The sequence below is a fragment of the Stigmatopora nigra genome, chromosome 21 (genome assembly GCF_051989575.1).
Source record: "Stigmatopora nigra isolate UIUO_SnigA chromosome 21, RoL_Snig_1.1, whole genome shotgun sequence".
NCBI classification, from domain to species: Eukaryota; Metazoa; Chordata; class Actinopteri; order Syngnathiformes; family Syngnathidae; genus Stigmatopora; species Stigmatopora nigra.
This window is the reverse complement of record NC_135528.1, coordinates 7,813,264-7,836,750: the sequence shown is the minus strand read 5'-3', so window position 1 is coordinate 7,836,750 and position 23,487 is coordinate 7,813,264. Positions and strand designations below refer to the sequence as shown.

Genomic DNA, 23,487 nt, shown 5'->3' with positions numbered 1-23,487 from the left:
TGCAAAGACAGTAACAGGCAGCACAATTTATTGGGTGTGACAGATTAGAGCTGCATTTTCCAACTTTTCATAATGCAAAAGGTTGATTGAAATAAGGGTTTGGTCTAAGGTGAAGATTAAAAGCGCAAAAATATCAAATGAGCCCTTGTGGCCACCCTTCACTTTTTTTTTTTGCAGCTTTCCAGGAGCACCGGAGTCTTCTCGACGCATTTATTCATCGTATCAGGTAAGAGAAACTGCTTCCAAAAATCTTCACAGTGAACAAAACAAAAAAAGTATTTCAAAATATCAAGGGAAAAAATACATTAGGAGTAAATCATTGCGATAGCATATGAATGGGTAAAAAAAAATAATTAAGCACAATAAAATCACTTTTTAGCACAATGCAATTTTTAGATTTTGATCAAAAGTAATAATTTACACAGAAATTAATGTGTAATGTTAATATTCTGGATAAATGATCTGTCATTTTGATTGATAAATAAATAAACTACTGGTATGATGTCCAACCTGAATCCGTTTACAATAAATAAACTTCTATCATCCATTTTGTAAACCTAAAAGTAACAGGTTCACATTAATAATAACATTCTCTAAGTACATATAATATGCAAAAAAATCAAAAAATGTATTTCCAGTGTAACAGCAACGTATCAACTGTGACGAGATAAACCATTTAATATATGGCTGCCTTCCTCCGTATTTATTTTATAGCGTTTGTAAAGTTTTCTGGCAGGAAAAAAGTGTGTTTAGCGAGGAAAATTCTCTAAAACTTCTAAAGGCAGCATTTGGGTATTCTAGTTCTTTAAAAGGAATATAAAAAGGTCAAAGTTACAAGCAACAATTTACTATATATTTCAGCAGGAAGTATTAGTTTAACTATTTTTATCTAAATTTTATAGTTTGGTCATTTACATTTCCCCGTAATCTCCATTCGAGGTTGTAAAATACAGTGTAGCTAACATGCTAATGCTAAAGATTACAGTTTGTAGTCCTATTCCGAGGTTCCAGTGTTTTCCTTTAGCATTTAAACTAAGCAGCATGGTGACACCTGCTGGTAAAATGACTACTATTTCATTTTTTTAGTAGTCAAAACTCCAACAAGTTTGGCCTTTCCAGTCGTCATAAGAGTACCAAAAGCAAGAGTCTAATAAAATGGCACATTTGTACAGGTTTATATATTGAAAGGTCCTGAAATAACGAAAACTTTAGAGCAAATATTCATATTCATATCCATAACTCACCATCTGCCAGTAGTCAAAATGGATTGGACGTCCATTCCCATGAGTTAGGGTAAAAATTAATTCAATAAATCTAACATTCCATACTAAAAGGGGATTCAGAATACAGCATTTGACGACAGCACATATTGGAGATGAATAAATAAAAATGTACAGCGATAAATGCCCAAATAAATAGAAAATGATCTTTTTTTTTTCAAACTCAGTGAAATGACAGGACGGAATCCAGTTACCCGACTGTTAGTTTTGGTCTAACTTGCTTGGTGTTGGAAAAAAAGTTCCCCAAACTGTAAAGTTTGGAGGAAGGCGTTCCGCAGGGGTCAATCTCAGCGCCACTACAATTCCCAAAAAATCCAAATCTATCGCGATTCTTTCTGCTGTTGTTCCGTTTCTTTTTTACGGATCTTTTCACGTTGTTTCTCCATTTTCTCCTGGTTTCTCCTTGCCTTCTCCATCAGAACTTTAAGGTCTTTAATTTTTTTCTTGATTAAGGTTCGGTCCTGGGAAGCGCTGACTCCGAGGCTCTGAAAAAGGTAAAACCGGAATGAGTATCTGGAACTGGTTTTGAATTCAATCCTGTTTTTGTTTGTTTACCTTGAGTTCAATGCTATCTAGTCGCAACAGTCGTTCCCCATCTATGTTTTTGGCAGTGAATTCAGGAATGTAGTCTTCTAAATTGAGACCTACAAGCCAACGGGAGACTTGCTGAGTGGTCCATTCCAGTACGCCACGGTTCTGACACGGGTGCTGCTTTGTTATCCAGTTTTCTTCCAGGATCTGGACGCAAAAAAAACAACAAAAAAGTGAGTAAAATGCACATTTACAACATTTTCAGAGTGCTATGAACAAAAAAAAATGTCATTTTTGAAAGCAATGGTCTCAAACTTCAATTAAACTGTCGGTAAGTGAAAAATACTGAAATAAAATGACCAAAAAAACTTTCTGAAACTATATTGCATTTTACAAAATGATCTGAAATTAAAAACACTAAATTAATTTCAGCCATGGTTACAATAATATATTAATTTAACCATAAATTGAGTCTAAAACCCAATAGAAAATTCAGTCTTACCTCATCATCCATCATATCCAAACTCTGCACATTGCAGCACAAAAAAATCAAACCAAAAGACAACCAGTTGTAAATTGACAACACATTTTTACACCCACTTCTACTTTAATTACTCATATTTTCCTGTCAATTTTCTTAAAGGGCCATACCTCGTCCGAAGACAGCGCCAAGCTATCGGCACGTCCCGGCATTTTTCCGTCGCCGATCTCCGCCGAACTGCTGCTGCTGGCACTCAAGTCCTCGCTTAGCGCTGGTCCCTGACATCCCATAACACAATTAAGGACTCACCACTCTATCCATTTGAGAGCCACACAGTAAGTCGAATTTTCTTAATTATATTGAAGATCCCATCAATCTTTTTTGGGATGTTATTGATTGATATGTTAAGCTAACTCGAGGCATTGATTGGCTGATAAATTAAAAAAAAGATGAAATTGGTGAAGCATAGTTGAGTTAGTTCATCTTTACAGCAAATAAAAGAAAATCAGTATGTTTCAGTGCCTTGCAAGTTAATAGATTGGACGTTTATATCTTGTACAATTGTAAATATACTCAGTGAGATAGTACCAGGTAATATGAATAGGAGAAGAATTGTGGCAAAGTAAGGGTACTCTGTTAAACACAAATAAGAAAAAAGTATTACTTTACAAATAGGTAATATACTCATTTAATATTACCAACTACACTTTTGGTCTCGTCATTTAATCTACTCAAAAAAATGTGACCCAAAAAATTACAATAATCAATAATACAACCCTCCCACTTCCAATTAAATTGACTCTCAATGGTAGTCAATGAGTTAAGAAAATAAATAGTCTCTTAACCAATCAAAACTGTAATCCAAATCATAATGATAATCATGTGTGTGCAAACCTCGTGAAATTTCGTCTTGAATTTTCTCGGACTGTCCTCCACGCCACTTTCTGTGCACCTAAAAGACAGTCAACAAAACATCACATTACCCTTTTTTCCATTCAATTTTTTTACAATATCTTACACAAACTAGAAGGCTTGCCTCTGTTCCTCTACATGGCGAGCAGGACTTGACATCCCTGAAGAATCTGCGCAATAAACCCAGCACATTTTAGTTTCTACATATCTGAATTTCTTCTTCTTTTTTTATATAGGAGTCGAAACCTTTAAGACGCCTGGGGGATCCTTCTCTGCTAGCCACGCCCTGTGGAAGCACATCATAAGATGCCACGCCCACAATGGAGCCAGAACGACTGTGACCTGGACCACAACGCTCCTCTGAGACCTAAAAGTGGACATGAGAGGTGAGCTACAGACTCATAACAACACAAAAAAATATAAAAGACAGAAAACTGCTGTGTAAAATTGAGCTTTGCAGCCACCAACGTTTTTGGGATTCCATAGTTGTTGACAAAAAAATGACAACATTATCCAGACAAGTGCTTTTGATCCATAAACAGACCAAAACGAGTTGTGACAGCGCCGTACACTCAATTAGTGCCGCTGAGCAACAAACAGCAATTAATCCATTAAATAGATGGATTGGAGAGAGCTCAGATACTCAGACGTATTCTAATTAAACGCAAAGTGCCGACCTTTATGACGTATTAAGGTTGAGGATAATGCTGGGATTCATAACAAATGACATTTCAGCCTAAGTGCAGTTTTTTTTGCATTAACTTCTTATATATAGTGTAGAATACTCCTTTTTTATGGACTTGTATGTGTGTTAAATTCCAAACCTCTCCCTCGGTGGAGCTGACGCTGTTGGTTCTGGAGATTTTGACTTTGCTGGGTGAGTAGGGGCAGCCTTTTCTTACTTCTGCATACGTACACAAAAAAAGAGAAAGATCAATAGAAGCTGGCTTTACAAGAAGGGAAAAAAACAGAACTTTTCATCAGGTTTATAGCGCTCTCACTATAAAACTGTCTTTTTCCTGACACCATTAATTCCACATTTACTATAATAAGAGCACACTTCAAAATAATATAGCGGGGCCTAAAAATTAAACAAAAGTCATATAATAATCAATACTTTTTTTACTGTTGTTAGCTCCATGGATAAAATAACAATGACACAAATACTTTTTAAAAATGATCTGTATTGTGCAATTTAAAAAAAAATCATCACATCTTATTGTGATAGTCTGTTTTTTTTGCCTTCTTTACCCTTTTTTTCTACCCTTTTCCATCAAAGCAATCAAACTGCCTCTTCAGTTAAACCCAAGCTCCCCTCCCTCTTGGTTTTTTAATCATTGTGTTCATTATTTGTAAGCAATCCTATTAGCAAATGTCTTTCTTCCCCTCCCACACACTCCCATCTCCTTCGCCACCTCGCTTTTAATGTTGCGTAACGGACTGCGTTATTCAAATCAGTTCACTCGCATCCAAATCCCGTCATTATACCGTCAACATATTCCCGATAGGCGCTAACTTCTCTATTTCACTGACCTCTGCTTTGTACCGCGGCTCTATTTGGGCTTTGTTGAGGAGTGTTCAGCCTTTCGGCACTGTTGCTATTATTGTTGTTGACCTGGATGTTGTTTTGCTTCATCAGCTGCATCAGCTCCGACTCTAGCGTCGCAATCTGTTGAGCGGAGGGAACGGATCAATGCTAATTATTTGGGAGCATGCACGCACCATCCCTACAAAAAAATGCCTTCTGGGAAAGAGAATAATGTTTCAGCATTGTTATTATTATTGGCAGCTAGTTCAAATTTCAATTGCTGTCAATGGCAACCAATAAGTTAAGTTTTTGTGGAGTGGATACCAATGTTCCCTCTAATTTTTCGTTGGTCTGGGCACTGAGTACCAGTGTGGGCGACTTTTGGTGTGGATTTTCATATTTTTATGAACTTAAAAAATAATAATAATTATTATTTAAAGTGGAAAAAAATAGTGAATTCGTGATAAGTGATAATTGAGGGGTTACTGCAAAAATAAAATGTTAAACGTACTTATTTGGACCAAAATTTTCCAATTTTTACCCAAAAATAAAATGCAAAATCCTATGTCCTTGTAATAATAATAAAAATAATAATAATAATGCTCGCTATGGGCACACCAGTATCACACATAAGCAGGTACATGTCAATGTTCCCTCTAATTTTTCATGTAAAACATGCTGTAAAACACAAAAAACATAAGAGTGGACTAAGCTACTGCCACTGGGTGTCGTGTAAACAGCGCCACCATGGGGAAAGGGGTATAAAAAATGGATTTTATTTACTGCGCGCCATAGGATTGCTGCTGCGCAGAGAAGACAGGTGGACACATGCAGAATAACAATTTTGAATGCACTGGAAATCCAGCTAGAGTAGACTCTGACAGTTGTGTCATGTCATGGTTTGGGGAAAGGGAATATTTTAAAATAAATAAATCAATGTGACGTTTGCCCACAGGCCACAGGGACATCTGCGCCATCTGCTGTCAGAACTGAAGGCAGAGTTTGGAAAAATGGGCACATTTTGCGTCTTCTCCAGAGGTCTACAAAAATATAAATGATGTCAGACCAAGGGAGGCCTTACCCGGACTTGAAGTCCTTGGATTTCAGCCAGGTGAGATTTTTCAGCTTCTTCTAGACGCTTTCTTTCTGCGTCCTCCTTCTGGACAAACTCCACTTCCCTGGAGATGGAGATAAAAAAGGGTTATGGTCATAGTTAATAAAATTTCACAAAATAACCATAGTTTCCATAGATGAAATACACAATTGATGTGTTACCACTAACAACTAATAATTCGGTTTAAAAACATTCTCTGTTAGCATCATGATTCCTGATACTGTTACTAATTCATGATTTAATATTACCACACTGTTTCTCAGATGGAAAAGGGAAAACAATAAGGTGGAAATGGGAAAAAAACGGTGCTGAAAAAAGTAAAACTAAGTTTTGGCATTTTTCAAAACATTCTTGAGCCCACTTTATGTCTCCTGAGTTGACATTTTTTACCGCCGGGTAGTTTGATTCCGACATTGGACGGCACGGCTCGAGCCAATTAGAGCCAGTCGGACTGAAGTCGAGCGGCAGGAGGGGGGGGGCGTGTGATGGGCAAAGTAGTCACGCATATGATTGAAAATCCCACACTCTGAAAAGGGATCAGATCCGGCTCTCCGACAGATGGAAGCTTCGTTCTCTGCTCGATGACGCAAACCAAGATGGTGGGAGTGTTAAACCCGTTGTCACTCACTTTTGCTGGAAATCTTTGATAAGTTTCTTGGCTTTGTTGTACTTCTTCTCCAACGTTTGATACTGCGCCTGAGCCTCTTTTAGGTGTTCGTTGACAGTGTGGCACAAGGTTTGCGCCTCGATCCAATAGCTTTCTAGCTTTAGCATCCTTTCTTTGTTGTCTTCGATGCTGGCCTTCAGTTGGGTTTTTTCTTTCTCCCAACGTTGCTTTTCTCGTTCCACAGAAGCCAGCTGCCACAAAAAGACGAAGGTTAGTTTAGAGCAGGGGTTGGGAACCTTTTTTGACGAAGAGAGCCATAAACAATTCATATTTTTGAGAGCCATACTCAGAATTTACAAGTAAAAATACATGAAAATGTGAGCATTTATTATTAATTTCACCATTTTGAATGTAAAAAAAGTCCGAATTCTTTTGAGAAATATTATTTCACTGTTGCTAATCAATGAGAAAATTGATTCAGAAGAGTCTAATGAAGAAAAAATATGATTTTAAAAAGGCGGAGAGCCATATACACCCATCAAAAGAGCCTCATATGGCTCCAAAGCCATAGGTTCCCTACCCCTGGTTTAGCGCTTGAAGGCAAATTTCTCAGTTGCAGTAGCAAGACACACAAGACATTGTAGAACTAGTTAAAAAAACTGGAGCCATAGTTGAGAAGGCCGATTTATAAGTCAAATGGTGCACTCACCTTGTTTTTCAGCTTGTGGATTTCGGCCTCAGTCACCGTGTGTTTGATCTGGAGCTGTTAGGGAAAGAGATGGGAGGACAGTTAGTAAAAGGGCGAGAGAACGAGGGAGAGAGTAAGTGGGCGAGAGGACGGTCAGCTCGTCAAACGCATGGCTGCACAGGCTCGATAAAGTGTGATGGACCGAAACGGAGGACCCGTTTCCATTGAGCCGTTCACGTGCTAGCTCAGACGAGAAGGGAACAAAATAATGTGCAAATGTTTGATGAACTAGGCCAAAAAGTTGCAGTACAAGTCGGGCAAAATGTCTGCTTAATCCAAAGAAAACATAACATAGAGGAGGATTATTTCATACGGCTCTGCGCAAAACTTGCGACGACATATTTTGCTCATCTTGTCCTGATTAAAATGTAAAACTTGGAAGCCAGTTGGAGCAATTGCAGGCTCGGAAAAATATTGGAAGTGATGGATTTGGGTAGCAAATATTAGTCGCCATACTTTATTGTGAATTACTCCGTTTTATAAGATTCAAAGTTGAATAATCTATTGACGTCAGTGACAGATAAAGAATTGGTGCGTCTGTCAATGAGTAAAATGATAAAATGACCTCTCGAAATTTCTGGTAAAGTTTGGTGGCGTCTAAATCCGACGGTGACAAGACGTCCTCGTTTTCTGGCAGGTCGAATACTTCGATGTTCTTCTCCTCGCTGGCCTCGGCAGGCCCCGCCTCCTCCTCGTCTGTGGCGTACTCGCCGGTTTGCTTTAAGATTGGAAAGAGAAAAGTCAGTCACAAAAAATAATAATATAAATAATAATCCTTTGTTTTTTCCTTATTCATAATTGAGAGACATTGCTTTCCCTTTTCCACCCATCTATCCCAAATCTTAAATTTGAACATAAATAGTGCAATATTAACTGTCATTTATTCATTTATGGTGATTTTAAATTAGTAATAAGTGAGCTCTAAATTTGCAGGGACTAAATATTTGTATAAAAATATATATAAAAAATTCAAAGTTGATTATTGAAATTAAATACATAAAATTACAGTTGATATATATAATTGTGTAAATAAATAGGGGTACATTCAATCAAAATACATAAAAAATAATAGTAAATTTAATGAAAATTGCAATAAAAAAAGTTGTATGTACATTTTGAAGTAAATTAATTTTAAAAATACAACAAATTAAACCCCCATTAAATAATATTGGTGCATAAACACCCATTTTATAACTACAAAATAAATTACCTGGCAATGTCGATATGAAAATGAAGCATGAAATAAATAAATACTAAAGTAATATCATTTAATGCCACATTATCTAATAACTGGTCTCCTTGAACATCCTATTTAACAGACAGTGTTTTTCCGTCATTTATTCCCCTGCCGAATAGCACATCAATAGTCATCAGTCACACCATAAGATCCAGCCTTCATCTCAGCCCACCCTGTGAAGGAATTGCTGGCAAATTTATAGCCCTATTAATATTGATGAGCTCTACTTATCGCCCTTTACATCTCCCCAACACTTTTTTTTTTCATAACAGTTGATCCGACAAGCTTTGAATCAACGCCAGTGTTTTCACAAGCGGTTTAAAAAATCGTTGGCCTACCACGCTCTTGTAATTTAACATTAGTACCAAAAAAAAAAAGATGGCTGTATTTGTGAGATGGTGTGGGAAGATGAAAAGAAAGCAGGTTTCTAGCATTTCTGAACACGACAACGTCCCAATCTTGCAGTTCCAATTCTCTACAGGACTTTTAATTAGAAAAAGGCAGTGTTTTTATTCGTGTTTGTGTGCACGCTCGGGATTATGACAGCGATTTAGTTTAAGCCTCAATGGAATACTTTCTCATGCATGATGACTCCCACTGTTCGCCATGCGAGGGAAGATTTTTGAATGAATTGCATGTAAAAAAAATGAAAAAAATCCCCCAAAAATTCTAAGATTATAGTTTTTTTGGGTCATGTTGCTAAATGCTAAAAGCAGTTGACTTTTACATTGAATGGCAACACCGCTAGTCATTACCTCATCGTCATCGGCATCGTACTGAGCGTACTGTTGCTCCAGTAGTTCTCGTTGTCGCTTCTCCTGATCCAGGGTCTGCTGGATGAGCGTTGCTACCTCGCTTTGCTGACCCGGTCGCTCTCGGCCAATCACAAACCTGCACAGAGATGTAACCCTTTCAGACATGTATGTGTTCAAATTACAGAACTTGTTTACAGTACCCAGTAAAAAAAAGGAAATCCCTCCCTTGTAATTTCATTAAAAAAAATACTATCTATTTTCTAAGGTCCTATAAAAGATGGTCTATGAGTAATAATATTCTTCTGCCCTATATATATTGTTCTGCTCCAGTAGAGAGGCGCCATTCATTATTTGATCTACATGAGAAGGAACAACTAGGGTGAACAACGAGTCAGATTTAGAAACTGAAAAAGTACTAAAATGATTCCTGACTCATAGAGTTGTTGTAGTCGTCTGACCTGGAAATGGCGCTCAGCTTTTTTTTTTAAAAGGGTAGTCTCCTCATTAGTTCCATTTTGATTGTTGTACCCAAACGAGTCACAATATTCTTCACGCTGTAAGTTCGTTTTTTGTGCGAGGATGTGACTTGGCTTAGGAATGTGGGTGATAGAAAAAGGTTAAATATAGACTCAATGTCGAATGTAGGACAGCTAGTTGGCCATAAGGAAGATGAGGAGGAGATGCTGGAAGTGGGTGGTAGGATGGAGAGAGTGAAGAGTGAAAAGAGGGATGGTGAGAGCAGAGAAATGCAAAAATCTAAGATTTTAAGTACAATAAAGACATTACCTTAAAAATGAAACAAAAAGAATACTACAAATAGGCTAAAAAATGTTTTGATAATAACCCCTTTCTTCATTCTTGAGTTATCTCGAACACAAACACGGTTCTGACCTTTTACTTTTGACCTGATAACCCCAAATTTGAATCAAATCCTCCATTAAATGGTTTGTTAAATGTATTTTTTCTTACCGCACAACTCCTGACGTGTTCCTGAGCACAGAAGCAGCAAAACTCTGCGTGACGCCCACCAGACTGGTTCCATCCACCTCCACGATTTGATCGTTCACTTTGATCCTAACACACACAATCGCACCGGCGTCTGAGATGATATACTTTGAATATAATACTGATGTGTCAGTCAGTCATTGTTGACTGACAGAACCTGACATTTGAATATGGCTTCATCCCACAGGAGAGAGAATTAAGCAAAGATAAAGCAGCCAACAAGAAGCCAGACGTGGCTCTCATCGGGTTGGCGTAACCACACATCGATCTGTCTGCCCGCCGTTGAGCGCCTCGGACCGTTAAACCTGACTCGGCAAAAGGCCGAGGCGCACGCATGGAGGTAATAACTGAAGGATATGATGTGTGAATGCGTGTGTGGAATAACAAAATAGGAACAGTAACTAAAAATAGTGTTGAAAGCCATTATGTTATTGTTTAACATGACAAAAATGATCCAAAAAATACTTTTTGGGTCTTTTAAATCAGTGTATTTTGCAACATAACAAACATATAAATGTTTTAAAATCTAAAATAGTAAATATTGTTTTTTAAATGTTGGATAAGTTTATTATTTAATGAAAAATCTTCTAATTTCCATAGTTCTCCACATAAACAGACTAATTCCTTTACTATCCAAATAAGATAACTACAATATTTGCTCAAAATAAACAATAATAGCACAGTGGTACTTTGTGGTATGACGAAAATTTCGATCAAATAATTTGGCCGAGATACGATCAAAATGTACATTTACATACCAAGTCAACAACTACATACAGTAAATGGCGTACACAGAATTTGTTTCTGGTGTAGATTTCTCACTAAAACGTAAAACCCAGACTCATATCACAACAAACAACGTGACTCATTGCTGAACCACTGAGTGATTCTGAAAATAATGGCTTGTGGCAGCCCAAGTACTCACCATATGAACATTTTCTTGCTATTCCCTCAGTCCCGAAAATGCAAGACGTTCGCTCACCTTCCGTCTCTCTCGGCCGCCCCGCCTTCGATGACGGTTTTGACGAAAATGCCCAATTTCTCCAGACCCGCATCGGCGCCGACGCCCATTCCGATAATGCTGATGCCTAAGCCGTCTTCGTCTGAACACAAAAGAGGTACATTTTGCAACAGGTATTCATAAAACATACATTTGTGTTGCGGAAGGGAAGTTCCTTTCCAATAGTGCACAATACCTTCCATTTCTGGACCTTATTCATTATTCATAAGAGTTTAGGGTTACATAATAGTGACTGGAAAGTGATAACGCACAATGTTAAAAGCTGCCATTAACAACAATAGACGTCCAATATTTTTGAGATGGGAGACTTGGCAGGGAATGGACATTTTTAACTTCAAATTGATTGGACATCTATTCCTGACAAACCTATTTAAAAGATGATTGGACATCATTTGTTGTCAATAGTGTTAAGATTTAAGATACAAAAAAACGTTTCATTTGCATTTTTACAGTTTGCTTTAGAAAATATTTATATAATATCTAATTAATGGGCAAAATTTGTAAATATTATGAGATAAATTAAGGAAAAGGAGTAAATATTATTTTTATTAATATATATTTTATTTTCTATTTAATATTACTTTTATTTTTTAAATTATTTATTGTATTTTATTTTAAAAGCATGGAAACTAATTAAATTTTATTTTACTTATAATAGTGAAGTCAATGCCCATAACTTGCTTGATTTGGAGGCTATATATTTTTTTCTAAATAATGTTTGTGTAGATTCTTGCCTCAAGATTTACAAAAATAACAATCAAGTCCTTTTTAGTTGTAGTGAAAATCATATAAAATGACTATAAAATGACTTTGCAGCCATCATTGTTGGAAAAAAGGCCCTAAAGAAATCTAACACTTGGCAATATGTGGGTGATGCTGCTAAATTAATCAAGATTTTTTTTCTTTTTTTTTTATCTTCCCACCTTTCTCCAACTCCACAGGGAAGAGCTCAAGTTTTTCCACCCTTTTCTCCAGCTCGTATTCTGCAGACGAAGCCACGGGATCCACTTCCTCATTACGCCGGTCGTAGTCTTCATTGGAGTAGGTGTTAAATACCTGGAGAGGTCATAAAATACTTTCAATAGACTTCCAATACAAACATATGAATATACACCACATATAATCCAAGATAGAACTATTCCATGACTTCATCATCATCTGTACATTCATTTATCATCCAAACAAATGAATCCTGACAATTCAGGAATGCCCAGAGATCAATTTCAGCACCTCAAACATTTAGTGACAACAATTTGTTAGCCGTAAAATCATTCCGAGTTGTTTTTTTTATTGATTTTTTTTTGCCTTTCTTGGAAGTGCACAGGAGGTGTTTCTTTCTCCTGGTCTGCAATCGTCAGCTGTCACTTCACATCTCATCCCAGGCGGCAGCAGGACGCCCTCACGGCTCCCCCCGCGTGCAGAGAGGGGAGAAGAAGGAAGACGAGAAGAGAGAGCAAGCTGTCGCCGGCCAGAAAGACAGTGAGTCACGTGGAGGGACGGTGCGAAAGAGCAAATGCGGGTGCTGCCATGGATGCGAGCGAGCGAGAGAGGGAGGAAAAACGTCTGAGGGTTTTACTTGAGCTAGCCAAATGACAGACACCGCTGGATTTTTTTAAGACGTTAGCATTTTTTTCTTTGCATAATCTGCTCCAGTTTACAGTTGTTTACTGGAGTTTGGTATACTTTAGATTTTTGATCACTTTAAAGAGTCATTCAGTATGTTAAAGAGTATTGGATAACTTTATTCATTGCGTATTCGAGAAATTTTGTTGTCACAATAGCAAGAGGGTGAGAATACAGACAGAAAAATATATTTTAGACATAAATAGATAGGTCATAAGTAAGTTAATAAATAAATACATGAATAAATATATAACTAAATAAGTGTGTTGCTGAAATATACATAGACATACATATTAACACGTATGTGTCAATATGTATATACATGTACACATACATATATGTATATAAGCACATATAGACATACACATAGATGCACATGCAATTTATGTTGCTTTTAGGGAGCATTGGTAACATATAGCAAGTATTTTTTTAGTAGATTTAATAGTTTTCGGTAAGCTTTAAGAGTAAAAGAAAACTTGGAAAATAGCCGCGTTCGTAGGCTTTTTCTATTTTTAAGTGTAAAAAGGGAAGTGTCTGCACGACAGTATGCGCAGTTTGTTCACTTTTCTTTCCTCTCTGTGACCTTTAATTCATCAATCATTCAGTAAGATCAGCGCCTCTGCATTATTTACGCTGTAACATACACACACACACACACACACACACACACACACACACACACACACACCGCAAGATAGTACTGTGTACATTTTAGGTAGAGATCTATAAAAGCATAGGATGACATCACGTATGCTACAAATAGAAGTCACAAAAATATGTGATTTGGATGGTTTTTCTGCGCCATTGAAGGCGATAAACGTCCAATAGGGAATTAATTCAACATGCAAGTTAGCTTGCACGTTTGCTAGCAACATTAGAGAAAGAAAGTACACACGCAGTACTATTGTGCATGTGTGTTAGTATAGTTGCAGGTGTGTGTGTATGTGTGGTGGCTTAAGACTCTTCTTAGCATGAAAATGGAAATGTCAATCACTTTTTCCAATGTGGGGAAGGAGAAAAAAAGAGCGCAAATAAAAGCAAGTGTTCAGAATGATGAGAAAATGAAAAGGTAGCAGTGCTGGTAAAAAAAAAAAAAAGGGTGGAGTTCTTGGGGGAGAAGTCGTCATCTCCAGTGGGAGAAGCAAACAGTGACTCAAATGATTTATGGCCTGAGTAGAATCACAAAGTTGGGCAATATAGAGTTAGACTGGAGGTGATCATGTGATACACCTACACAATCTTATTACGGTAAACCAGCTCGGCCTCATTAAAAAATGGAAGTATGGCGCCAGAGTAGGTGTTGGGATATAAATGGAGATATAAGGAGTTAAGAACAAGTGAAGGTTGGATAAAATGTAATATTCAATGTGTTTGCCTCCTTTTTAGAGTGAAGATTCTACTTTTCGTGCAGGATCTGATCATATTTGCACTTTATAAGGTGAGTGAATGTTTTTTTATACATTGTATATGCAACATACATACTTAGATATGCATTAAAACTATATAGGCAGACATAAACTAGCTTTGGCCACCCATAGCTTTAATTTCTTTTAAATTTCATGGTATTTACCTCATTACTTTCCATTGCTATTCATAATTTTTCAGTTCTAGTGACAGATCAAATCATTTGGCACTAATTAAGCTATTTTTTTAATCTTCAGAAGAAAGCTTGAAACCAATTTACTCTCATCAAATCATAAAAAAAAACATTTCGGAAAAACAGTACGTTTATTTGCCCAATTCATCTTATCTGGGAGAACTTGGCAGTCATCTTTTGGCAATTTTCTATCAGATTTGAAATCCAATATAATTTAGAACAACAAGGCGACACATTAAAAACTAATGAAACGCAACACACAATGTTGTTGTGGCCCCGCCTCCTTTTCATAATAGAAACAAGACAGCAATGCATTGTCTTGCTCTCTTTGAATAAGGCTTGTTTACTATTCCATGCCCTCCTTTTATAGACCCGACCCTCCCTCTCTTTGTGTCCTTTGTCCACTCACTGACCCAATAGCGGTGGTCCGGCCCGCCGGCATCGACTGGTTTCTGTTCACTGTTAGATTCCCAGTCGTATCCCATCAAATAAATGTAACTTCCCCCGGTGCGCCGGGTCTAAAAAAAGCCAAAGCTGACTAAGCCGGTGGCGTCAAGCAACATGTCAGACGTCAGTGTCGCTTCCTCGTACGCAGAAGATTCTTTGATTCTTTTTCACACCCCCTTTTACGCCCGTCAAGGTCAGTCACGACATTCCTTGGCATCCCCAGTCCCTCCATTGGCTAAAGCTCAGTGTTGTGAGAGGTTAGATAGTCACAGGTAGAAGTAATGGAATGCCAATGTGGACAGTAAATACATTCAAATGAGATTCAGGGTGAGTGTGTGCAAGCATAATGTGCTAACGGCTCGCAAGTGGGTGGGGCTTTCAGTGATTAATCATGGTCCAATGTAATTGGTATTCCAAATCATTGAAGGGGAATGGTATAAATATCATGTTTTTTATTATTTGAGTTAGAATTCCAAGAAAAATCAAGAGGAATTATCCTAAAAATGAACAGCCAGAAACTCAAAAACAACAGTGAGCTTTGATATGCAACAGAAAGTGACACAAAATCAATAAGAAATGACCTGGATCTCCCTAATGAGCCAGAAATTCTCTAAAAATCAACAAGAGGTGACCTAAAACCAACCGAAATTGACACAAAATGTGAACTCATTCTAATGCTATTTCTCCAAAAACTACTATCTACTTTTATAAATATATATACGCTCCATTATCGTAACACATCTGTCCTGATAATCAATTCCTCAATTAGAAGATATTCCAAGCCTTCAATGTGACCTTATTTTGACTTTCCCACTGTCCAATTTGAAAACATCCAACCAATCCTGAACCAAAACCTGCCAGCATTGAGGATTACACATCAAAACAACCACCTAGTGAGCTCTGGACTTGAGCCTCGATACCCATAATGACTCAATCCCCCCCTCCTAACCCACCACCCCAGCAGATAAAAATGACTTGGAAGAACACCCGGTGATGATCTCATGCCGAGAACACAAGAGGAAATAAAAGTGTCGAGATAAATGATAGCACAAGATGGAAACTGACCAGCGTAGGAAAAAAAGATAACAAAGCAAGTCTCGCCTTTCCCTTAATCATTAAAATTGCATTGTTGTGGTATCCTCAGGTGAGGCTAAAACAAAAAAAAAACAATGAATAATTCACTAAGTAGACGTTCATATCCAACCTGGAGCTGTCAGAGATGATGAAAAGAAGTATTTTGCTACTTTTTTTGCATTTAAGACAAACTGGTAGAGAAAGTTGTGATCCTTTTGAAGTCAAATACTTTGCTTGAGAAGAAGCTTGAATGAGTACAGTTTAATAGCAATTGGCCTTTTTTTGTGCTCCTAAGAAAATTGGCAAGTTATACATACGTGTTGCCATTTTTTGAGAGAAAAATCAAGTGAAATTGAAACCTTTTAATCAATTTTAAATCCCAATCCCCTGAAAATACTAAAAGGAATAATACCATAAAAATGTGTGCATGACAGTCCCTAATTAGAGTCATTATCAGTATATTAATATTTAGTACTTCATGTTATTTTAAAGGGTAATTCCCTGCTAGCTTTTAAGGTTTTCAGTCCAGATCTGACAGTTCAATTCCTAACTGTTGCTCTATGTTAAGCATTGTCCCATTTTATTCAATGGGAGTTCCTTCAATTTGTGTATTTATTTTTCAGCATACATTCAGCCGTCATCAGCCAAAAAGCCATGCCGCTAAAGTCCAGTAATCCTCTCTATCTGAAAGTAAAGTTTCTGGCTTTTGGCCCACCTCATTTCAGTTTGGGATTCACAAACCCGTATTAAGGGATGCTCCAGATAAAAACAGATAAACATGGAACCACCATGTGTCTCCAACTAAGTCAATATGTGTCAAAATGTAGATGGATGGACATAGATTGACACATCATAGACAACAACCCCAAAACAGAACCATTTTTTTCTTTCAGGTCCAAATCTCTACTCAAGTAATACTGCATTCCTTCCTAAAAGCATTGCAGAAAATCACCAAATACTCCCATCTCTGAACCTTTGCTGCCGTGTGGCCGCAATACAGTATTAATCTGAGGAAGATGACCTTAAAATCCCCCCTTTTTGGAATGGCGTCACCTGGCGGGAGCTCAATATCTGAATGTAAAACATTCATCAACAAATGGCACATTTATTCAGAGGGACGGCGGCCTACCGTGGCTTTATGACCAAACCACAGCAGGTGAATAATGGAGTCCAGACTCGGGTCGCCACGGGCCAGACGGATGGCTGACACGCATCCATCAAAGTGACGAGGCTACTCGGCGGTCCCCAAAATAGAGCGGTGGCCAAATCGAAACATGGTTTTGCTTTAACTTGATGATGAATGGCATTGGCAAGCAAAGTAGAGAAGCCCATAGGACACTTTTTTAATCAAAATATCAACGTTGACGACTAAACCATGATTAAATTAGTCGGCAACTATTTTGATAGTCGATTAAATGTTTCAAGAAATTGTTCATCTCAAAAATTGAATTTTGTTTTCAGGCTCATAATTCCATGGATGACAATGTCGCCAATAGATGTCCAATCAATCCATTGTTGACGCCCTATCGAAAATTTGGCAGGTTAGTCTATTTATGGCTTTAAAAGATATACTTTTTCCTTAAATATTCACAGATTTAAGTCAATGGCAGTGAATGAATTAGTAGTGCGTATTTTTCTCATAAAAAAGGCAAACAGTAAATATGTGACTTCATATTTTTTGGATGATATCATTTTAAAAATAGGCTAAAAAAATAGCTATTCTCCATTTTATCTGTCTAACAATTTTAACAAAAAGGGAAGAAATGAAAAATCACATTGCTTAGACTTACATTATTTAATGATTTAATATACTACTGTATACAGTAATATACTTTATTTCAATTTTTGGGGATAAAAAACGGCGAAAGTACACTAAATATTCCTTGGTTTCTGCAATACAAACAGTAAATACCGTTATGTGTATATATATATAGATATATGAATTTGTAATGGCCGTAAAAGCATTGCGTTTTGGAAATAGGGCATCGATAGCGTGACTGGCATCAATCTGAGGAAAGGCGGACGGAGACGTACTCGTGCCGGCCGGGGATGAACTTGCCGGTCGGTTGCTTGAATGAGCACGTGATCCGAGAGGGAAGATTCCGTTCTGTAGGTCAGCGCCTTCGGGAAGTCTCTGGTCACTGGGTTACTTTTTTGCTGCTAAGTATTTGTCGTTTCACTTTCTTGGTTTGCGCGAGTAGTCAGAAATCGGATTTTATGGGTAACTTTAAATATAGCACATTGGTTACTTGGCATTTTTAGACATAGTGATAGATTACTCCTGGTCTGTTGAAATTAATTGGCTGTCAACAGCATCGGATGGGTTAAAAAAATAAATACAAATAATAAAATGACAGACATGTGAGCTATTTACAGTTTTCTGCCAAAAAGCAACTTGTCTTACTAACTCCCCGCCAGATATTTAAATCAATTAAAGCTTCAAAGCTCGCATGTTAAAGTGATTTATCCGCTTTAGGGATCGCCGCTAAGAAATATGACAAGAACTTGTGAAGATTAAAAAGATGGTGAGCTTTTTTTTTTTTTTTTTTTTGCTTTGGCCTGTCGGATCATTCTGGACTTGGAAAGCATGTCTTTGTCTGCTTAAGTAGCCCAACAAAAGGCAGTGCCGCCATATTGCTGTGTGAGAAGAGAGGGGGTCGCATAATGGAGATGTGGGGGGGGTCCGATTGAGAGGCTCCGCCCGTCTTTAATATTCCAGATGACGAATGAGAGTCGGCGCCTTTGATATGAGACAAAAGCCATAAAAGCCAGCACCAATGGGGGTGAACTGAATTTAATTTTTTTCAATTGACTGTATTCCACTCTGTGTGTGGCGAGTCCTGAGGGGGGAGGAGCCAAATGGCACCTGATTGTACAGATAGCGCAAGGTAATTAGCCAAACGAGCTTTCCCATGGCAAAAAGAGCCGGGCTAATTGTCCTGGTTCATTAATGCATGTTAATAAGATTGATCCTCGACCTGTGACAGTTTTTGTTAAGCGCTTACCGACATTTTGCTCATTTTTTATAGCGTGGAAATCAAAACTGGGATTTTGGCAAACACCAAACTCTCCAGTACATTGAATTACAATATTATTATGTTATATGTTATTATAGATAACAACATTTTTTTCTCCCATCTCCAATCAATTGGACTGTTCTTTATCCTCTGACACGAATGCATGTACCATATGGTAAAACATAAATCATTATGATGAAAGTGAATTTTTAAGCACACTTGTGACCCTTTTAGCCAAAATGGTGCTCCCAATCAATCCCCCCCCCCCCCCCCCCCCCCAAAAAAAAAATACAGCCACTGGAAATCTGTCACATCGCCTCTTCCCAGACAATCAATACAGGAAGCAAAATATGGACATCTCTAGCGATAAAATCAATTTCTTCCCCCCCAAGCCACCACACCCTATGACACCCAATGACCGAACACACAATTACACAGTCAAAACATGAACATGGCGCTTACTAAAATATGATGTTTACTACCATGAATGTTAAGCTCATTGATCCTAAAAAAAATGGAAAAAAAACTGGCGGATTACCAACAGAAAATATTTCCTGTAATCTTCCAAATCCATCAAAGTACACTCACCTCATTGTATCCGACATTTGCAGCATACGCACTACTAAATTCACAATACGGTTACATATTTTGCCAATAAAAGCCTTGAAAAATGTTAAAAACTAGCATGTGTGTGCTAGAACCGATGTATACACAGATGTTGTACTTGAGTACAATTTCCCAGGGGGTGCAATACTTAACCCTCAAGCTTTGCATCATAAAACAGCTCTAGGATCAGCCGCTTGAGTGCAACTGATTTAATGTAGCTACATGATCGTTTGCTGTTTTATTTAGTGTCCTAATGGAGGAACATGGGAGAGGTCTGACAAGGACAAGATGGCGTTAGCAAAAAAAAACATGCTTAAGTAGAATAATAGCTAATACTGTTATATCTAAGCTATGAGTGTCAAAATTGCCTTGCTAAATTACAGTTAGTTTGCTACTAATTGACAATAAATTGACCAGAGTTTGCAGTGAGTGATAACCAAAGGATGATTGGACGCTATGTGAATGGATTTGTGTAGTATTTTTGTGGACAACCCAAAATGATTGGACATTTGTTGACTTTTTGATTGGTCTTACCGTTATAGGAGCGGTGCTAAAGCGAATTTTCCTGCTAGCGGGGATGTCCTCTTTGTTTTCTTCGGACAGGCCGGGAATTTCGGTGGTGTGCGAGCCGGGGTCGTAGACGATGTCTTCGTCCTCGTCGTCGTCGTAGAGATCGTCCTCGGGATCGGTGCAACTCTCGCCCCAACCTTGGTAGCAGGCGTCGCCATCGGCGTTGAAGATTACTCGTTCGTTTCCGTCGTATTCCTCGTCGGGTTGCTCTTTGGGTGAATCTGGGGAGGAGTCTTCTCTTGTGGGATCGTCTTGGGTTTTAGGGGCGACGACCTCCTGAGGTTTGTCGTTTTCGTTTGTCGATTCGTCCAGAAATAGCTTGGTCGCCGAGTGTTTTTCGTCCTCGTCGCAGGATCCGTTGACCTGATTTCCATTGGCGGTCGCGTCGGCTTTGTCTCGAGTTTCCTCGTCTGGCGGGTTTTCTTGGCGCTCCGAGCTTTCGGCGACCAATCCGGGATTCAGCAGGTCCTCGGCGGATAAAGACGTCGGGAACTTGCCGCCAAGCCTGTTGCGGTAACTCCCACGAACGGGAGATTGTCGCGAGTCGTCTTCTCCGAGATCTCCTTGCCGATGGGCTCCGTCGGGCGAGTACAAAACCCGTCTTCCGATTCCCCGTTGGGGTGCTCCCTGTTGGTCTGCGTTTTCAAAAACGGCGCTCAGTTGACTGACAGTCGGCGAAGACGCTTCTGTTCTGGAGCAGAGCGAGTCCAGAGAGTCTGTACTACCCCTGTTGGACCTGGTCCCCCTCCAGTCGTCCAGATGCTCGTGAGAACCACGTTTATCCCGGCCACAAGCATAGACCGGAGACTGGGATTGGTCGCGCGAGTGCTGTTCAAACAACTTCCTTGTTTCCGAGAACTTTGCTCCGGCGCCCCCCAACCGTTCGGCCGACGAAGAGTGCTGCAATTTTAGCACCGATCCGTCGACCTTGTTGATAAAATTGGTAGGTTTGACCACCTTTTGGGCCCCCGGGGTCTCATCTCGCCCCCTCGACTTGCCAGTGTCCGATCCCATCTGCATGAACATGTCTTTGATGCGGCTGACGTGGGCGCCATATTGACGGCCCCTGGTTTGCTTCCCCCGTTCGGGGTCCGAAGGTTTGACGTTTCCGTCGGCCGGGGGCTGGTCGAAGGCCTTCTTGAGGGCTTGAAACTCGGCCCGGTAGGCGTTGCGGTGCGGGGAGGCACTCCGGAGGCTGCTCCTCTCCCCCGAGGCCTCCGTCTTCAGCATGGTGATGTCTCTGGATTGGGCGGGGGCTTCAGCATGGCCGTGGCCTCATTACCACTCGGGACTAAACGTTGGCTCTGACCTACTGCGGAGACGCCAAATCGGGTTCGATCGATGGCGTTTTTCGAATCCTTTCAAGCCCGCTCATGCCTGCAAAGACAAGAGATGTCCCGTAAGGTGCCAATCAACGCGTAGATATCAATGTCTGATCCTCTGTTGATTATTATTATTTTATTTCGCATTTTTTGATAACAATGTTTTACCCCATATTAGTTTAATCTTGCATTACTGCATTATTGCATTGAAAAGTAGTTGTGAATAATATTTACTGTTTTATTGTCTGCAATTGTAAATGACAAACATCAATAACAATAACAACATTATGTTAAAATCAGATAGGTACAAAACTGCAAACCAACTACTGAACTCAATCACTGCCATTGACACCAATAGACGTCCAATCCCCTCCTTAGCATTGCTTAGTATTAACTGTAGTTAAATATTCCATACCAACCAGCATTAATGTTTAATCCTGCTTTGCAATGCATTCCAATGGGGGGCGGTGGGGGGGGGGGGGGGGGGGGGGGGTCTCACAATACATGCGATGCCAAGCATACACTCACTCCGCTAAGGCAACCAGCAAATCCAAATGTTTTTTCTTCTTCTTAATAATATGCATGCTTTACGCTAGCGCGTGACAAAAGTGCTGTTTAAAATCCAAATAACGCCCCCGAGAAGAAAGTCAACTTGCCATTTTCGATAAGAATCGTGCACAAGACAAACAGGCGATGCACATCAGCCCCACCATCGCATTCGGAATGACAACTCGGCTTGTTTTTATACGGGAGACATCCATAAAATAAAATAAATGCTCATCATCATAATAATAAGTTGAAGGCGTCACGATAAGGCTCGCTGGGGAGCAACAAAACAGAAAAGTCTCACTTACATCAGCGACGAAAAAAAGCCAGGTAAAACCTTTTAGGAGAAGAACAGCATTCGGAGCCCACGCTCATTCATTCCGAGGGTCCCGGACGGAATATAGCCGTCTTACAGCGCCATTGCAGGCGGCGGTGAGGCGATGCTTCCCCCGGTGCGACGCACTCGTTTTGCATCCGGGCCGCCGAGTCCTCTCCTCCACTGCAAGTCAATTTTCTAGTGTTTTTTTTTATTTTTGTATGGAGGGGGTTGTTTTGTTTTAATCATTCAATGTGACGGGCTCAGTCCGTCCGCGATGGTGGGCTGCGGTCTGGCACAAATAGCAGCACGCAGCTTCTGCAACTTCACACGCTGCCTGCCTGCCTGCCTCCGCATCATCATGAGTGGGTGGGGTAAATAGGGTCAAGGACCACTAGGTTTACCCCCCAAACATACTCTATCAATTGCTCGCATCATAAATTTGCCATATTACAACAATTCAGTCCCTTTCTATAGTGTTTTTTATTTATTTTTTGCCAGACAGCGAACGTTTGCGTTTTCGTTGTCAAAGCGGAGGCTCAAAATAGTTTGCCCTTTTAGTCCAAGCATTACGGTAATTCTATCTAAAACTGAATACTAGTGGCTTTTAAACCCCTGAAAAAAATACTCTCAACAGTCAAAAATAACAACATCTTATAGCTCATTAATTAAAAATGAAATAAAGTAGATCCATTAAAAATATATTTCACTGTACAAGTACAACATATTGTGAATCTCCCTGAATACTTTTGAATGCTTTGTTTTTAATGACAAATAATATGCTATTATTATTCAATTTGGGGCGAAATTACAATATTAATCACATTTATTTGCGTAACATACACATCAATTGACTTGGTTATTAACTGGGAGATCTGAAAGTATAAATGGGTGCCTTTATAAAGGGTTAACATCCCCACAGACCGAATTTTTAATGCCATGCCTGTTGGGCAATCACTAAAAATGTTCCCCATACACCTCATTCTGGTGAAGGCTATGGCCTTTATATAACATGATTGCGGTGTATTCACATGCGGGCTAAATACTGTTATGTGAAGATGTTGCTTAGCAACATAAAAATAATCGTGCGGGTGAGAAAACACGACGGCAACACGCAAGCTTAATTTGTGATTCAGCCTGAGGTGAAAGA

At 39.1% G+C, this 23,487-nt stretch overlaps 1 protein-coding gene and 1 long non-coding RNA gene across 6 annotated transcripts in view; one reads left to right on the top strand and one right to left on the bottom strand.

Moving 5' to 3' along the window:
* Positions 1-11: 11 nt before the first annotated feature.
* Positions 12-23,487, bottom strand: part of ppp1r9a (protein phosphatase 1, regulatory subunit 9A) — a 25,455-nt gene continuing 1,979 nt past the window's right edge. Inside the window, exons 1-20 of one of the 5 annotated variants that reach the window (XM_077743415.1) lie at positions 22,330-22,680; positions 20,118-21,530; positions 12,143-12,275; positions 11,181-11,301; positions 10,163-10,267; positions 9,194-9,329; positions 7,767-7,919; positions 7,163-7,216; positions 6,475-6,704; positions 5,814-5,910; positions 4,738-4,873; positions 4,029-4,108; positions 3,451-3,571; positions 3,329-3,374; positions 3,187-3,244; positions 2,881-2,925; positions 2,463-2,570; positions 2,314-2,337; positions 1,836-2,018; positions 12-1,765 (exon numbers count right to left, since the gene is read on the bottom strand). In XM_077743415.1, coding sequence (XP_077599541.1) covers positions 1,601-1,765; positions 1,836-2,018; positions 2,314-2,337; positions 2,463-2,570; positions 2,881-2,925; positions 3,187-3,244; positions 3,329-3,374; positions 3,451-3,571; positions 4,029-4,108; positions 4,738-4,873; positions 5,814-5,910; positions 6,475-6,704; positions 7,163-7,216; positions 7,767-7,919; positions 9,194-9,329; positions 10,163-10,267; positions 11,181-11,301; positions 12,143-12,275; positions 20,118-21,383 — 3,261 coding nt within the window. In that variant the 5' untranslated portion in view covers positions 21,384-21,530; positions 22,330-22,680 and the 3' untranslated portion in view covers positions 12-1,600. Of the gene's footprint in view, positions 1,766-1,835; positions 2,019-2,313; positions 2,338-2,462; positions 2,571-2,880; positions 2,926-3,186; positions 3,245-3,328; positions 3,375-3,450; positions 3,572-4,028; positions 4,109-4,737; positions 4,874-5,813; positions 5,911-6,474; positions 6,705-7,162; positions 7,217-7,766; positions 7,920-9,193; positions 9,330-10,162; positions 10,268-11,180; positions 11,302-12,142; positions 12,276-20,117; positions 21,531-22,329; positions 22,681-23,487 lie in introns of those variants that run through there. The other 4 variants (XM_077743416.1, XM_077743417.1, XM_077743418.1 and 1 more) reach the window with 4 other exon arrangements.
* On the top strand, positions 2,457-17,498 carry LOC144214776 (uncharacterized). The gene is made up of 9 exons (XR_013330284.1): positions 2,457-2,627; positions 3,441-3,590; positions 5,688-5,843; positions 10,386-10,538; positions 11,154-11,316; positions 12,161-12,260; positions 12,537-12,698; positions 14,229-14,280; positions 17,422-17,498. It is a non-coding gene; the product is annotated as an uncharacterized LOC144214776 (long non-coding RNA).